Source organism: Rosa rugosa, chromosome 7, assembly GCF_958449725.1.
Source record: "Rosa rugosa chromosome 7, drRosRugo1.1, whole genome shotgun sequence".
Classification (NCBI taxonomy): domain Eukaryota; kingdom Viridiplantae; phylum Streptophyta; class Magnoliopsida; order Rosales; family Rosaceae; genus Rosa; species Rosa rugosa.
The window spans coordinates 3,863,492-3,880,086 of record NC_084826.1 but is presented as its reverse complement, the minus strand read 5'-3'; the positions used below and the strand labels follow the sequence as shown (position 1 = coordinate 3,880,086).

Sequence of the window (16,595 nt, the reverse complement as noted above, 5' to 3'; positions counted from 1 at the left end):
TCATTCGAATTTTGTGGGGACCATGTAAAGGGTGAAAAAAAAATAATAAGATAACCGATTAGAAATATGAGATTATGAACCAATAATATCAGCTCGAACCACCACAAGTACCTTGATCCGAGACCATATAGTAATTTTCTGAAGTTTGGTGTCAAAGGTTTCACCAATTTTTGATTTGCCCAAAATATCCTTCATAATTAAAATTATAACTCATAGTAAAAATAATCTAAAATGTGTATTTATAGTAAAATAAACATATAGTGAAAGCATGAATATGAAAAATTGACGAAGTGGATGACGAGGAAACTCTCATGTTATTCGTTCATTCATCACTAACGGTAATGTTGAACCAACGGTGTTGAATGTATAAAACCAGTAATGTTGAACCAACGGTGTTGAATGTATTGACAACTATTTTAATTAAATTGAAGTCACCCAAATATGGGATCAAATTGAGAAGCATATAACCTGTAATCCAAAACAAAAATAATTTGGCAAATTTGGATCCCAAATGATGTGGCATTTGCCATGTCATCACTCAAATAAATTCTACCTATTTTCAACCCAATTAATATTTTTTACAAATAAATTTTGAAAACATTATTGAGTAGAAGATTCGATCTTCAAGATATACGAAGGAAGAAACAATTCAATGGATCGGAGATTTCCGTTCTCTAAGCTAAAATCAATCGAGTGAATTCCAATAAACAAATTAAGAGTAGATTGGTTTTGTTCACTTATGGGTGATTACCAGGTTAGCAAAAAGTTAACTGCTGTTGTAGGTTTGCAATCTTCCCAAATGTCGAAAGAAATTTGTTGAGAATCAAAATTAAGGGTAGAGACTGGTTTGAGCCATGTTTATAATTGAGTTTGATTATGGGAGATACTTGGAGACGTAGATGCTTAGGGCTTCACATCAAATATTGGAGTTTTTCATGCTATAATCTCCTCATATAATTAGAATATAATTGGATGATGGCCTGCGATGGTTGAATACCCCAACATAATTCATGGTTGAATACCCCAACACAATTCATATGTGCTGGTTGAATACCCTAGTGCTGGATTCTTTTCTCACCAGCTTGTGAGCATTTTTTCTTTAGAAAAAGAAAATTGATAAAAGTTATAAATACACCTAGGATATTAATAAGCAAAAAATCAATCCAAAGTAACAAGGAAAAAAAAATCCCAAATGCACAACCAACTTTCGAAATATAGGCATTACTGCCCGTTTTAAGGACAATGGAGTCCTGCCATCAAATAGAATTACTGAATTAGCGTATGTTAGCCTAGTTCAATACAACTTCATACCACAGACATTGATGAATATAAACGATCACGTTACCGCAATTAATCGAATATTTACACTTGTTGTTCTCGATCAAGAAGCTAGCTTCTTGATCTCTCGGTATCATCCATTTGTGCTAAAAGAGAAAAAGGCCTATCTTGAATAGAAGGAACTGGAGTAGCATCATTTTCAAGTATTTTCACAATGTGATCCATTGTTGGCCTAGCATATGCTATAGGATGAGAGCAAAGCACCGCAACCAAAACATACTTCTCCATCACTTCTTGTACACCCGACTCTGCCATCCCTTCATCAATAATACCCAAAGCTCCACCTTCCCTAACTTGTGACCATGCCCAATCTGCTAACAACAAAGGCCTATTGTCATCAAGAACTTCCACAACTGCTTTCTTCCCACTCAAAAGCTCAAGAAGTACAACCCCGAAGCCATACACATCGATTCTTTCGGATAACTGCCCATACAAAGCATACTCGGGAGCAACATATCCAAGTGTCCCGGCTACTCTTGTGCTCACGTGTGTCTGTCCCTCCGGTGTGAACTTTGCAAGCCCGAAATCAGCTAGTTTTGCCTCAAATGCTTCGTCTAGAAGTACATTGCTCGCTTTGATGTCTCTGTGAATTATTGCAGGCTGAACTCCATAGTGCAAATAGGCCAACCCACGAGCCATTCCTAGCGCAATCTTTTGTCGAATAGGCCAAGTTAGCTTCTTGAATCCTGGTTGAAAAAGGTGCTGATATAGGCTTCCATTTCTCATCAAATCACAAGCTATTATTCTCTGATGCCCTTCTCTTGGCACCGTCGCGGTGCAATAGCCTCGTAATGCTACAAGGTTCACATGCCTAACACTAGCAATGACCTCAACTTCGTGTGCAAAACCTTGGTCTCCAGCAGCAGAACAGTTCTTGAACCTTTTCAGTGCAACTTCAGAACCATCTGGTAACACCCCCTTGTAGACATTGCCATATGCACCCATACCAACTATGTTCTCTCTTGAGAAATTCCCTGCAGCCTTTCGAATTTCTTCAAAACTGAACTTCAACGATGACGAATTAGTACCACTCTCGACATCTGGCACTACCTCGACTCGAGCCAAGTTTTCTCTCCTCTTCTTCCTCCATTTCTTGTGCCACATCCAAAGAAACCAAACCACCACAAGTGCCGCAACAAAACCATCGACACAACCAGACAAAATTCCCCACATCACTGCATTCGTGTTCTTGGACTTGGGACTAGCTGAACTAAAATCAAGCAAGAACAAACACTTTGCAGTGCCTATGTCAGTTGGTCCAAACCTGTTAGCAAAAGCTGCAGCATATATATAAGGGTACCCTTTACAATCTTCAACATTCCCATCATCTGATCCTTTCAAGTAAGAGGATCTGACACTATTCAAGCTATCCACACAAGAAGCACAAGCCGAATCGGTCTTCAGAGACTGGTCACAAGAGGACTTAATTTGCTGCAACTGGGAGGCTGGAACCAAATTTTCAAAATCGGATCTACTTGTAATGTTCATACAAGTCTCGGAAATGAAGTTGGTCTTGTAGCCGCAACTGAATCTGATATTGAATCCCGGAATGAATTGGTGGACTAAATGTTCATATGAATCCCAGCAGGCCTCCAAGACATTTGGAGGCAGAGAAAAGGATCCGTTGGTTCGGAGATAATCGGATCGGAGGAGACGAATTCCTTGAAGCATGTACTGGCATTCAGTGGAGATGTCCTGTAATGGAAATGGGAGATCGTTTTGGGTGATGAGTTTTTGGAGGGAATCTGTGTCCCATGGACACATAGGATTGGTAACCAGATTTCTATGTGCAGAGGTTTCATTGTTAATGGTTATGGAATTGGCAAAACCTAAGCTTAATCCAAGAAGGAGGAATTGGAAAAGAGACATTTGAGAGTGAGATGAGATCTTCATGGAAAGATTTGTGGTTTTGATGATGGGGAAGAAGATTTTGGCTTGTTTGAGACGGAAATGGGATTTTGACTTTGGGTTTTTGGGAGCTTGGAAATGGTTGGAGTCTTGAGTCTTCAAATGTGAGTTATTATTGGAGGGAAGAAACTTCTTGAGGTAACTTGTGGATTTGGTCCTAACTGACTTTTGAATATGGGAGTCTTGGGTTTGTCACTGCTCATAGGGCTGACTTTCCTATTTTATTTGTGATTAATTGTCGGTCTAGAATTTAATGAAGATATTTGTTAATATGTTTGAAAGCGACTTGCGAATATTTTTAGTAATGCTAGTTATTTTATAGTTAAATTTTAGTCAAAATAGCTACAAAATTATTTTAGCTAATCACTTTTAAAATACGTCTGAATAATTTTTCTCTATTTTAGCTAGTTTTAAATTTATATTATTCATTTAATGAAGAAAATAATTACACTAAATAGCTTAAAAAGAATGTTTTAAATTTATAAAAATAATAGAGAGTCTCATCTCAATCTCTATATTTAAGAGTGAAATAACTAAAAGTTAAAATAGAAAACCACTTAAGGTCTGGTACAATTGTTAAAATTGATAAAAAGTTAAACATGTTCTCTAAATAACTAAGAAATCAAGATAGATAATCTGCTAAATATGTTCTAAGTGAGATAATTAAGTGCAAATAAAAAACAATGACAACTTTATGATCAATGAAATGGCTAAAAAAACACTACAATAATGATTTTTAGGAAATCAAAACAAGTGACAATACCACAAAAGTTAGTTGGTTAACACTCGATCATGAAGTCATGATCTTTGGTACTAAGGATTTTCAGTAGGGTTTGGAGAAGAAAAACAAAAACAAGTTCATTTTCCTCGATCAGAGCTATCAATCATAATGACTTCAGTCAAGAAGATGGACGGGCGTGCTGATCGAAAACATCTAAGATATAAAATTCAATAGGAAAAAAATTGGTTTAGCTGAGCTGCCAAAGGGGACTTGGGAATGTTTGTCTCTTATGGAAGTCTACCTGTAAGATACATGAACTGTAATTCCTTCTAGAGGCATCAGTAATACTTAGTTAATTGGTTGGACTACAACTGAATGGTGTATTCTAATTAACATCTTTGTGTTTGTCCTAAGTAATGGAATCAAATAACCCTTTAATTATGTTGCTAGTGGAGTATTTATGCTAAGTTGCTAACTGAAACACTAAATAACTGGCCTAATCCTGATTAAGATCCTTAATGTAACTTTGACTGGCCAAAATAACAATATCTTCTTGTTGAGAAAAGGCAGAGGTGATGTAAAATATGGGATGGAAATGGAGCTTAAATCCAACGCTAGCTAGTGAGATGCTTCCATCATCTAGAAGGATAGATAGAATCATCAAGACGGGGTCAGCTACTTATTACATTCTTCTTTATGTGGATCAACACGATATAAAGATAATTTATATACTTTAAGCAAAACAACCAAATTGTTTCCTAATTTTTTCAATGTCTGGTAATTGACCACTATGACTTATTAAATTTGATAAATTACTTCCTGTTGTAGTATATATGACTCATCATGTTGTATATATGAGTCATAGTATAAATGTTTATATCATGTATACAATAGGTACTTGAGTGTATAATGTAGGTATAGAGACTTGTGTGTCAAGCTTTATGCCAAAGGGCAACAAGCATGTCAATTATCATCATCACAGCCACCATGTGGAGCTGCAGCTGTAAATCAAGTTGATATCAAGCTTGAGTTTATCTTTGAGCTTTCACACTACAAATGTACTCCTATAAATACACTCTTTTGGGAGATGAATAATACACATGAATCCTCATTCACTCAGAAACATTACTCTCTCTATCTCTCTGTTAATTTACGTTTTTCCTTAAACACGTTATCAGCATGAAGTTGCTCTAGATTTAGAATCGAAATTGACAAGAGTAGAGGAAGTTCATCAAGCAATCGAAGTCATTTTTCCAAACCTACAAAAAGCCTCCAAACCCTAGCTCATATCAAAGCCATTGATCCAAGAAGCCCAGAACCGGCCTCAGAATCGACGGAACCTGCCGGAAACCACCTGAACCGGCCGCCGGAAGTTTTTGAACCGCTGCTGAAGGCCTGCCGAACAGCTGCGCAGCAGCTGCCGAGACACTGCCGACAGCCTGCTTGCACGCCCCGAAACATCTTGTTCAGGACCTCTGATCAAAATACTTTCTTCATCAAAGTTGTTCATCTCTGTCTCTTCTATCTGACCTCCAAATTTCAGCCCTGTTGAAGTAGTTTTGAGACATGTACACTATTCAAAGTGGGAGCTGTTCAGCATGCTCGTTCCTGTGCAGATCAACCTACTTGCACGCCGAGAAACGTCCTTTTCGGAACATCTAATCAAAATCCTTTCTTCATCAAAGTTGTTAATCTCTGTCTCTTATATCTGATCTCCAAATTTCAGCCAAGTTGGAGCCGTCTTGAGATATGTACACCATTTGAAGTGGGATCTATTCAGAAGCGAATTTGCTCTGAATTTCAACAAGTAAGTTTTAAAGATTAAAGTTCCCATTTTTGAGTTTTTAGGGACTCCTTTCTCTTATTTTCAGGGACTTGTAATAAAAAAGCGGAATTATAGAAATTCACGCTAAACGAACTAAGAGCGTTCGTAATCTATGAACTAAGAGTGTTCATAATAAACGGACTAAGAGCGTCCACAAAACATCAATTTATGGACTAAAAGCGGAATCGTGGAGATTCACGCTAAACGAACTAAGAGCGTTCGTAATCAATGAACTAAGAGTGTTCATAATAATCGGACTAAGAGCGTCCACAAAACATCAATTTATGGACTTAAAGCGGAATCGTGGGGATTCACGCTAAACGAACTAAGAGTGCTCGTAAATCAATGAACTAAGAGTGTTCATAATATTCGGACTAAGAGCGTCCGCAAACATCATTGCTTGGTCTAAATCCAAATATTCTTGGAAATTGATTTCTTGGTAGCATAGCTCGGAAATCTTATTATTTTAATTTTCGTGGAAGTTTAAACTCCGAAACTAATATATCTTCTCTTCTTATTTTTCAGGATGTCGAATGAACCTAGACTCGACTTTCCAATGCTTGACTCAACAGGCTCGGAATACCATGGCTGGGTAACCGACGTTGAGAACCATCTCACTGCGAGTGGGATATTGCCCATAATCCAGGCACCTGACCAGGGCCTAGTGTTCCAACGAACACCCACAAAGCATGCTCAAGCAATCATCTTGATGCGACGCCACATGGATAAATCTCTCAGATTAGAGTACATGTCGATCAAGGATGCAAGAGACCTATGGGTAGCGCTAGAAGAGCGCTTTGGCAATATCCACAACGATGTGGATCAATTGAGCATTGGTTCAAGCAATGCCATGCAAGTACCCAACTAGCTGCAAGCTACAAGGAGTATAGGCAATTGAGAGAGCAAGAAACCAATCTTGCTGAAGATGAAGATATAAATCTTGCTGAAGATGAAGATATCAATCTTGCTGAAGATGAAGATATCAATCTTGCTGAAGATGAAGATGGTGAAGATATCACTCTCACCACTGAGGACTTCAAAGCTGCAGATAAAGAGCACGAGGATGCCGCAGACTTTGATTAGAATAGTCCTTTCTATTTTCCAAGAATGGCAAATGTGCCTTAGTCAAATGACAATTGTATTAAAACTTTTTCTCATGTGGCGCATCCAATGTAGTATGATGTCTAGGAAAGTAATTGAGATCGGGGTACTTAAGCGAGCCTCGCTCCACCAACATCTCTCTACTTTCCTGGTCATATTTCATTGGAGTTACCAAACGGATTAAGTAACTACAATTTGTCTAAAGTTTGATTTTATTATGGAATAGACTTTGGAAAACTTTGATGTAATCATTGGCTATTTTCCTTATTAATAAAGTGTCGCATTATTATTCAATGTCATGGACATGTGTTAAATTCCGAACATTATATAAAGAGCCAATAGTTTTCATGTGAAAACACATTGTGAGAATGGACAGGAGTTCCTTTGCATCACCTCTAATGACTACGGACATAAAACGAGTATTAGAGAAACTTATGTGTCGCTCTAGTGGGTTGCATGCAACCACTATTCAAGTCATTGAATCAAACCATGTCAAAAGAGATGACTTATGGGATTCCGACACATATAGGCTTTGGCAAGAACGTTTGAGATATCCAAGTTGTGATATGATGCTCCGTATGTTAAAGACTTCACACGGACATCCATTCTTCACAACGAAAAGAAGTACGAACCAAAGATTGGTCCAAAGAGTTACTTCTAAAAGATATCATTCGTTTTGCAAAGCTTGCTATTTTAGCAAAAATAGGATTGAGACCATCCTATGCAAAGGACACTAAAGAAAATATGCCATTCTTGCAAAGAATTCAAGGTGATATTTGTGGACCTATTCAACCAACTTGCGGACATTTAAATATCTCATGATGTTGGTTGACACGCAAACACACTAATCATGTGTTGTGCCATTGTCCATCTATAAAAGCTGCTTATGCTATACTCATAGCACATATAATATGACAACGGGCTCACTCCCCGGATCATCCTATTTAGTCATTTGGATTTTGACTATGCTAGTGAGTATACATCGAAGATTTTCGATGGTTATTGCAAAGGGAGTGATGTTGGACATCACATTCCCATATACACACCTAAATGGTCTCGTAGAAATAACTACGATGGTAGTTCAGACATTGGCGATGCGCACCAATCTCTTTATATCCGCTTGGGGTGATGCAATATCGCATACAACTATGCTAATTCCTCTATGACCTACCCCCACTCAATGTATCCCTGCGTTACAGCTAGTGACTAGGTACAAATATTTTGTACTTACGCACATTCGAGTGAGTCATTTATGTGCCAATGCGAGCCATTTATGTGCCAATTGCGCCGCCACAGCGCCTATGGTAGGTCCTTAAAAACAAGTCAGCAACTTAGTTGGAATTGAGACTCCAACAATCGTCCGCCACTTAATGCCCTTGAAAGGCGATCTCTTTCCCGTTTGATTTACGGATGTCACTTTGATGAGACAGTCTTCCCGTCGTTAGGGGGAGATAAGAACACGAATGTTCAGCAGGAACGACAGGAATTGTCGTGGTCTGTCCCCACTATGTCTCATCTCGATCCCTATTAAAGTGACGAGATCACACACATTTGCTGCAAAAATGCTTGCAAGGAAGGACGTCCCTACAAAAGGACGTAGCGCCACCCTACACAGAGGTAGGCAAGGCGCCAACGCCATAGAAAGTGGCACTCTGGCGTTACAGGCCATGGCCCCAGCTAGGATGCGTGGGAAGCCCGTGGATTCGAAGGATATTTTGGCATCCTTAGATCATCGACACTCAACATCCGTCTCATGAGTATCTTCTGGATTATGGTTATCGTTGGGGGACACCTCAACGTCAGAACCTATTCCTGAGAATATAGAGCTCTATGAAAATTACACTAGTGTACATGAGACATGAAATAGAAACTCCATCATAAGTGATGATGTAGTTGCGCATTCTGTTGCGCATGAGTTTGTTGAGACTGATGATATCGAACCACGCTCCGTTGAAGCATGAATACCAACGTAGAGAAATTTAGCCTAAATGGAAAGATGCGATCCAGATTAAACGAAGAGGAAGGTCTTTGAGCCAGTGATGCCAACACCTCCTTACATAAAACCTATTGATTAATGGGTCTTCGTTAGAAAGCGTGTTGAGAAAACGAGATGGCAATCTCGCCTTATGGCGCAAGGCTTCTCACAAAACGCCCTGGAATTGACTACGATGAGACATATTCTCACGTAATGGATGACATTACATCCACTACCCTGTCAGTTTGGTAGTTTCCAAATAACTGAACATGCAGCTTATAAATATGGTCACTACGTATCTCTATGGGGATCTAAATACGAAATATACAAGAAAGTTCATAGTGAAACTTTATTTACCCAAATCAAGTGGCTCTAGACCACGGAGCGCGTTTGCAATAGAATTGAAACGCTCACTAAAGTGACTACTTGATTGGGAAGGGATATGCCCGTGCGTTTCCATAACAAGTTTTGGATTCTATCACGGTTTTCATGTTAGACATGATCTTCATTAGAAGCCCTTAAAGAGTTAAGGGAAACCGTTGAACACTTGAAATCCGAGTTTGAGATGAAGGATTTTTGGGGAAACACGATTAAGCCTCAGTTTTTGAACTTGAGCACCGTGTTGATAGATGCTTAGGCATTTTGACAAAGTCAAGCCTTCAAGCACCCCATGATCATTCGTAGTCTTGATCCTGAAAAGGATCCTCTTCGTCTGAATGGATGATCGGACGAAGATGTGCTAGAGAGGCTGAAGTGCCTTACTCAAGTACAATAAAGCGCATTATTGTACTTAGCTCAATGCACAAGACTGGACATCTCACTTTGCCATAAACTTGTTAGCTAAAGGTATAGCTCTGCGCCAACGCAACGCCATTAGATTGGTGTAAAAAGATATCTTTCGATAACTTGAGATGTACGATCGATATGGGCTTATTCTATCCCTACAAAGAAATGATGGAATCAGACCCATCACACACCAGAAACGCCGCCAAACGCTGGCCTGCGTTTTCTATCCCTACCCCAAAATGACATAAGTGTTTTTGGAAGGTTTTGCTGATATTTGGTATCTGTTGACCCATACAAATGCCTTCCCAGACTGGTAAAGTGTTCACCATGGGTAAGACCGCGATATCTTGAAGGTCTACAGAATAGACCTTAGTCGCTATATCTTCGAACAATGCAGAGATTATTGCTCTTCACGAAGTAGTTCGTGAATGTATATGGACTGGATCCATAGTTACGCATGTTCGAACAGTTGTGGTTTGAAGTCTACCACAGATGAGCCTACAAGCATTTAAGATAATGCTGCTTATTTTGAAACAAATGAAGCAAGGCTGCATCAAAAGCGACAACATCAAGCATAAAATCAGCAATAACAGACTCTCCTCAAAGATCAATCAGAGGGGGAGATGTCTACATACATGGTCTCAAAACGTGAAGTGTGTGTTGTGCTCTTTTTCCCTTTCGACCGAGGTTATTTTTGTCCCACAGGGTTTTTATTACTCGGCAAGGTTTTTAATGAGGCAACGAGATAAGCACCACGTTTGGGAGACACAAAGGAGATGTTGAAATCAGGGGGAGTATCCAGAAGCATACCCACTTGACCATCGTGTACTCTTTTTGTCCTTCGTCCAGGGTTATTTTGTCCCACTGGGTTTTGTTACCTGGCAAGGTTTTTACAAGGCACATCTTTAACATGGTCACCCCACTTAAACTACATCCTGAAGATGTTTTGATTCAACATATATGCTTTTGCTCATCTTTTTCCTTCGACCACGGGTTTTTCCCACTGGGTTTACCGGGCAAGGTTTTGTTGCAGCAACTCTATTGCATCCCTCTCGTAGACATATTACCTACTTATGATGCTGATAAGAAGACTCCACTTATCTTCGAAACTGTGATATTACTACTCCATACTCATGCACGTTGTGCTCTTTTTCTCCTTCGACCAAGGTTGTTTTTTCCCACAGGGTTTTATTACTTGGCAAGGTTTTTAACGAGGCAACTTCGAAGCGCACAGCCTAGACAATACTATTGACATGAAATATCCAAGGGGGAGTGTTGTAGTATATATGACTCATCATGTTGTATATATGAGTCATAGTATAAATGTCTATATCATGTATACAATAGGTACTTGAGTGTATAATGTAGGTATAGAGACTTGTGTGTCAAGCTTTATGCCAAAGGGCAACAAGCATGGCAATTATCATCATCACAGCCACCATGTGGAGCTGCAGCTGTAAATCAAGTTGATATCAAGCTTGAGTTTATCTTTGAGCTTTCACACTACAAATGTACTCCTATAAATACACTCCTTTGGGAGATGAATAATACACATGAATCCTCATTCACTCAGAAACATTACTCTCTCTATCTCTCTGTTAATTTACGTTTTTCCTTAAACACTTCCTAACTTTACTCTATTCCGTCGATTTACTCCATAATTTTGACTATAGTTTTTTAGATAATTTTATGCAACTCACCTCACCATCTCACGTGCGGCAACTCAATGTATTTCATATTTTTCACTCCATATGAGTTACTTAAGAGATAAAATAGAAAATATAGCACATTTATCAAAAGTAAAATGTCTTAGTATCTCATGATAAATTGGCACACAAAAGAAAGTTAGGAATAATGTTAAATTATTTATCAGAAAATAAAAAGGAGTAATTTAACAATAAGATCCCTGAATATCTCAAAACCTTGATTTAATCCCATGACATCCGTTTTTGTTTCATATTTGAAATCCCACAATATCTCGAAACTTAATTTCATGATATTTGCTACTGCTAGTAACTTAACCCTAAATAGAAGTTAGCCACATATAAAATCCCTCACTCTGATCACAAAAGCCGTTAACCCTAATCCTGCCCTCACCTCTCTCTTTCTCTGCTTCCTCGATCATCTTCTCTCTATGTTCCTCGTTCGCATTCTCTATCATGGAGGCTGATACATTAATAGTGATTAAAGATGTAATTATCGGTCATTCTTCTACAGCAGTCGTTTCTTTGTATAAATGCATGGTGGCAGTAACAGAGGGGTACGTTTATTCCTTTAATGTGCAACTTTTTTCTTTAATGATCATACATGGTGGCCGATAATGAACACCACCGAGGGATCATTTTTTCTTTTGGTTCTAATCCTTTTATGTTATATCTGTCCTCTTACTAAGCAAAATTCGGGTTCCGTAGTAAGTTAGTAGCTATGTAGTTACAGAAAGTATAGTAGCACAAATTGAAGAATGAAGCAAAGCTTTATGTGAGATCATCGATCTTGATGGTATTGTTTCAGTTTCATCCGAATGATCTTGTTGGTTTAAATAATTTCTTCCGTCTTTGGTTAGTGCAGAAGCTAGTGGAACATAGACTCCATGGAGAGCTCGCTGAACTTTTGGATGAGGAGTTGCAGAGGAGGGGACTCCTGATCACGCAGAGGACATTCGGAGTCTATTGTCACTTTTAAAGAAGTGACATGCAAAGTCATTGTCAATGACCCTTTTTCTGACCAAGTACCAGAATAATATGATCTTTTAGGTCTCGCTTCAGAACCAAAAAAGGGCTAGACATGAAAGAAACCAAGCAGAAGATCATCAGAGACTTGAACCTTGGTGATGACAAACTTCAATGACTAGCTATCCTGTCCTTTTTAGTTTACCTCAGGGCTTATGCTATATAATTAGTTCCACAGCCAGAAATGATCTATAAACAGATTACTGTTAGATATCTTTACAGTTTTTGCACACCCTTTGTCGCCGGTAGTTCCACAGCCAGAAATTATTTTTAAACAGATTAATATTACACACCTTTTACAGATTTTGCACACCCTTTGTAGCACATACATAATAGAAAGTACACATACTTTTATTGATCGACGGTTATGTATGTTGGATTAAGATTTATAGGGAGCTTCTAACTGGGCTTGTGATCCAAGTAAAAAACAGAGCTTGTGTATCTCCTCGTATATATACATATGGCCTTCAGGCCTGATGGAAAATTGATCGAAGTACATAACAGAGCTCGTGTATACCATTGTCAATACAAGGTTATTGTAATTTTTTCTCTTACTTATTTGTCAGATACTCTGAATGAACTGACCCAATTTCCGGAATACTACAACACTTGCAAACATGCTTCAAGTTGTAACGTTACTTGTTCTTGACCCAAAGTTATATGACAAAATTCATGAGTTGTTGGCATAAACTATAGGGTTAGTATAACCAAGAGTCCAAGACAACTGACAATCAACCTACATTAAGTGTTGAAAATAGTACTCTAGCTTATTTTAACAATGCCAGAACTGCAACCTGATTTTTAATATACCTGGTGATCGATGCTTAATGATTGTCTCCATTATACCAACAGACTTCAAAAGTGAAGACCTAATAATGTTGCATTAAGATTCATATGATTAAAGTTCTTGTCATTACAGCTGGCATAGGATTTGAAAACCCTTACTAATCAGAACTCCACTATGAAAAATGTCGGTGCAGAAAATTTTTCAGGGGGATTGTGTGTTCCACCCTAAATATAAAGTTGAATGAAACTAATTAAAATGGTTGGTTCATGGATAAGAATCCCTTTCCATTACAAGCTTAATGTCTATGATAATTTCAATGAAATCTGCACCTTTAGTAACATTCTTCTGTTTTAGTATTTATCTTTCCAAATTCCAACAATGAAAACTGAAACCTAAAACATATAAACAACCATGATCGAGGCAGAGGAAGCCCCCAACATCTCAACTAAATGATCACTAACCAGTATTGCTTGAAATGTAACTCGAACCACTAGAGTTTGCCGACTGATCGATTTTATGAATAGAGGCGTCCATGTTTGAGGGAACTTGAAAATCCCTTTCCAATATCTTGACAATTTGGTCCATTGTTGGCCTCGCATGTGATTCCGGATGAGCAGAAAGAACTGCAACCATTACATAGTTTTCCATTACTTCCTTAGAGCTTAAGTTCTGAATGCTTTCGTCTATAACATCTAATGGTCTGCCTTTCCTCACTTGTGACCAAGCCCAATCTGCCAAAAGCAAAGTTGTGGTACCAGTACCACTAGCTTCAATAACTGCTCTCTTTCCACTCAAAAGTTCAAGAAGCACTACCCCAAAACTGTAGACATCGCTTCTTTCGGATAACTGCCCATACAAAGCATACTCCGGTGCAACATACCCAAATGTCCCAGCCACCCTTGTGTGCATATGTGTCTGTCCTTCTGGTGTGAACTTTGCTAAACCAAAATCAGCCAGTTTTGGCTCGAATTCTTCGTCTAGAAGCACATTGCTTGCTTTGACATCTCTGTGGATTACAGCAGGCTGCACTCCATAGTGCAAATAAGCCAATCCGCGAGCCATTCCAAGTGCAATCTTCTGACGAATTGGCCAGCTGAGCTGTTTCTTCTTCATCCTTGAATCGAAAAGATGTTCGTAGAGACTTCCATTGTTCACCAAGTCACACACCATTATCCTTTGGTGGCCTTGCCTAGGCACTTTTATATTACAATAGCCTCTCACCGCGACAAGATTCACATGCCGAATGCTAGCAATAACCTCCAACTCATGTGCAAACATTACATCTCCGGCAGCAGACAAGTTCTTGAACCTTTTCAAAGCTACTTCAGACCCATCTGCCAATGTACCCTTGTACACATTTCCATAGCCTCCAATCCCAATTATGTTCTCCCTGGCGAAATTCTCCGTGGCCTTTTTAAGTTCCTCAAATGGGAACCTAGCCAAGCTGGTATTCTCACCTATAATTTCTATGGCGGAAACAAACCCCGTCGTCTCACTTTGATCCTTCATCTTCTTATTCCTTCTCCTATGCCTCCCCCAAAGAACCCAAACCACCAAAAATGCCACAGTGAATCCACACACACTTCCTATCAACACAGCCCAAAGCAAAACCCTGTGCTTGTTTTTAGTTTTTCTATCAAAAGAATTGAAGTTTAGTGAGAACAAACACTTGGCTGTACTCAAATTTATTGGTCCCTTCCTATTACCAAAAGCTGCAGCATAAATATATGGATATCCATTGCAATCTGCTACATTCCCATCATACCCTCTACCAAAATGAGACATATTCAGACTCGACAAAATGCGCCTACACGAAAAACAAGGGGAATAATCATCTAGAGACTGGCTACAAGCACCCTCAATTACCTGCAATTCTGATTTGGGAATCAACCTTTCAAATTCAGACCGGGTTGTGATATTCATACAAGTCTCTGACAGCAAAGTGGGCTTAAACCCACAAGTGGATCCAATTTTTAAATCCGGTATCGATTCGCTGATCAAAGCTTGGTATGCATCCCAGCATGAGATTATGGCATAGGAAGGTGGGGAAAAGTACCCGGTGGATCGGAGATAATCCGATCGAAGCAATCGGATTCCTTCGAGGATGTACTGGCACTCAGTCTGGACATCAAGAACTTTCGGAGTACCTTCGAAGATTAATTCTCTGAGAGCCTCAATGTTCAATGGACATGATGAAAAAATACCCAACTCTGTACGTGGGGTTTCTTGGCCACTAACAAGGAAGAAGCCACAACTAGGAAAGCTAATTGGTACTAATCCAAGATAGAGGTAGAAGAAGAAGAAGAACAGCATAGCGTTAATTATTTGCTACGAAGAAAATTGGACTTACGAGAGTGTTTGCTTGACAATGAAGATCTTTTACCTTTGAGAAATCCGAAAAGTCAACAGCTCTATGTTCATTGCTTAAAACATTCTCCTGCCCTATGGTACAAAATGTGGTAATGGTACAAAATGTGGTTCGACAGTTATATTTGTGGAGGGAAGCAGCTTGGAAAGTACAAAATAACCGACTCTTAAAATTGGGGGTCTTGGGTGTACGGTGCTCGCACCTCTCAGTGGGTTTTGATCAGATGATTCCGGACCGTCTGATTTAAAACCTTGGAGGTTGGATGGTCAAATTCAGCTTGCGCATGATGAGCTCAAATTGCTTCAATCATGCCACCAACAATATCATTAGCCTTGTCTTATATTATGTTTGAATAATTTTCTTTCCTTTTTAGTAATAATCTATAGGTTTTTGCTAATAAAAGAACGAAGACTTCTTGGTATGATGTGTTTGGACTTTGGAGGGCTTAATTCTTTTTGCTGGATTCATTCTTACTTATAATGGTATTGTTAGTAGAGTAGCTACTAAGCATCACACACATCTACATTGGAAGAAGGATTTCTCATCATGGTTACGATATGGATTTGTTCCAGTTCTCTCTCTCTCTCTCTCAATTCATATGGTTACATGTTAATTTTAGATCTACAAATACAATTTTGTTTGCTCCATCTTTTAGTTTCGTGTTCATATATTGGCAATGTTGTACTTCATGCATGGTCTCTTAATTTACTGTTATATGATAACACAATGCCGCGGTTGGTAATCAGGAGGTGATGATCATTCAGCTACTGGAGAAGCAAAAGATCAACGAAATCGAAGCCCTAATTACACAGCATGACCAAAGGATTGGAAAGCTGGAGAGAGAAAGGAAATAAGGAGGATCAAGATTGAGAATGTTTGATAACAGGATCAATGTAATTAAGACTTCTCTATCAGTTTATTGGCTTTCGATCTTTTTAATTTTTCAAGCTGTCCTCAGTTTGTTACATTATAGACTATAATGTCCATTTGCCTTATCATGTGTGGCAAAGTGAAATGGGTTATTGCTCCTTTTGTTATCTTAAAATTGTAATGCAGC

The 16,595-nt window shown here is 38.8% G+C and overlaps 2 protein-coding genes across 2 annotated transcripts; both read right to left on the bottom strand.

Annotated features, from left to right (window-relative positions):
* Nucleotides 1–1,211: 1,211 nt before the first annotated feature.
* LOC133721700 (probable LRR receptor-like serine/threonine-protein kinase RKF3) lies at nucleotides 1,212–3,374 on the bottom strand. Its single transcript, XM_062148383.1, has one exon. The coding sequence runs from the start codon at nucleotides 3,229–3,231 to the stop codon at nucleotides 1,390–1,392; it is 1,842 nt and encodes a 613-aa protein (XP_062004367.1). The 5' UTR covers nucleotides 3,232–3,374; the 3' UTR covers nucleotides 1,212–1,389.
* A 10,037-nt stretch (nucleotides 3,375–13,411) lies between these two features.
* LOC133721349 (probable LRR receptor-like serine/threonine-protein kinase RKF3) lies at nucleotides 13,412–15,639 on the bottom strand. Its single transcript, XM_062147931.1, has one exon. The coding sequence runs from the start codon at nucleotides 15,481–15,483 to the stop codon at nucleotides 13,627–13,629; it is 1,857 nt and encodes a 618-aa protein (XP_062003915.1). The 5' UTR covers nucleotides 15,484–15,639; the 3' UTR covers nucleotides 13,412–13,626.
* Nucleotides 15,640–16,595: the final 956 nt, after the last annotated feature.

Excerpts from the sequence above, each read along its gene's own strand:
- LOC133721700 (XM_062148383.1), bottom strand. The coding sequence starts at position 3,231 with ATGAAGATCTCATCTCACTCTCAAATGTCTCTTTTCCAATTCCTCCTT.
- LOC133721349 (XM_062147931.1), bottom strand. The coding sequence starts at position 15,483 with ATGCTGTTCTTCTTCTTCTTCTACCTCTATCTTGGATTAGTACCAATT.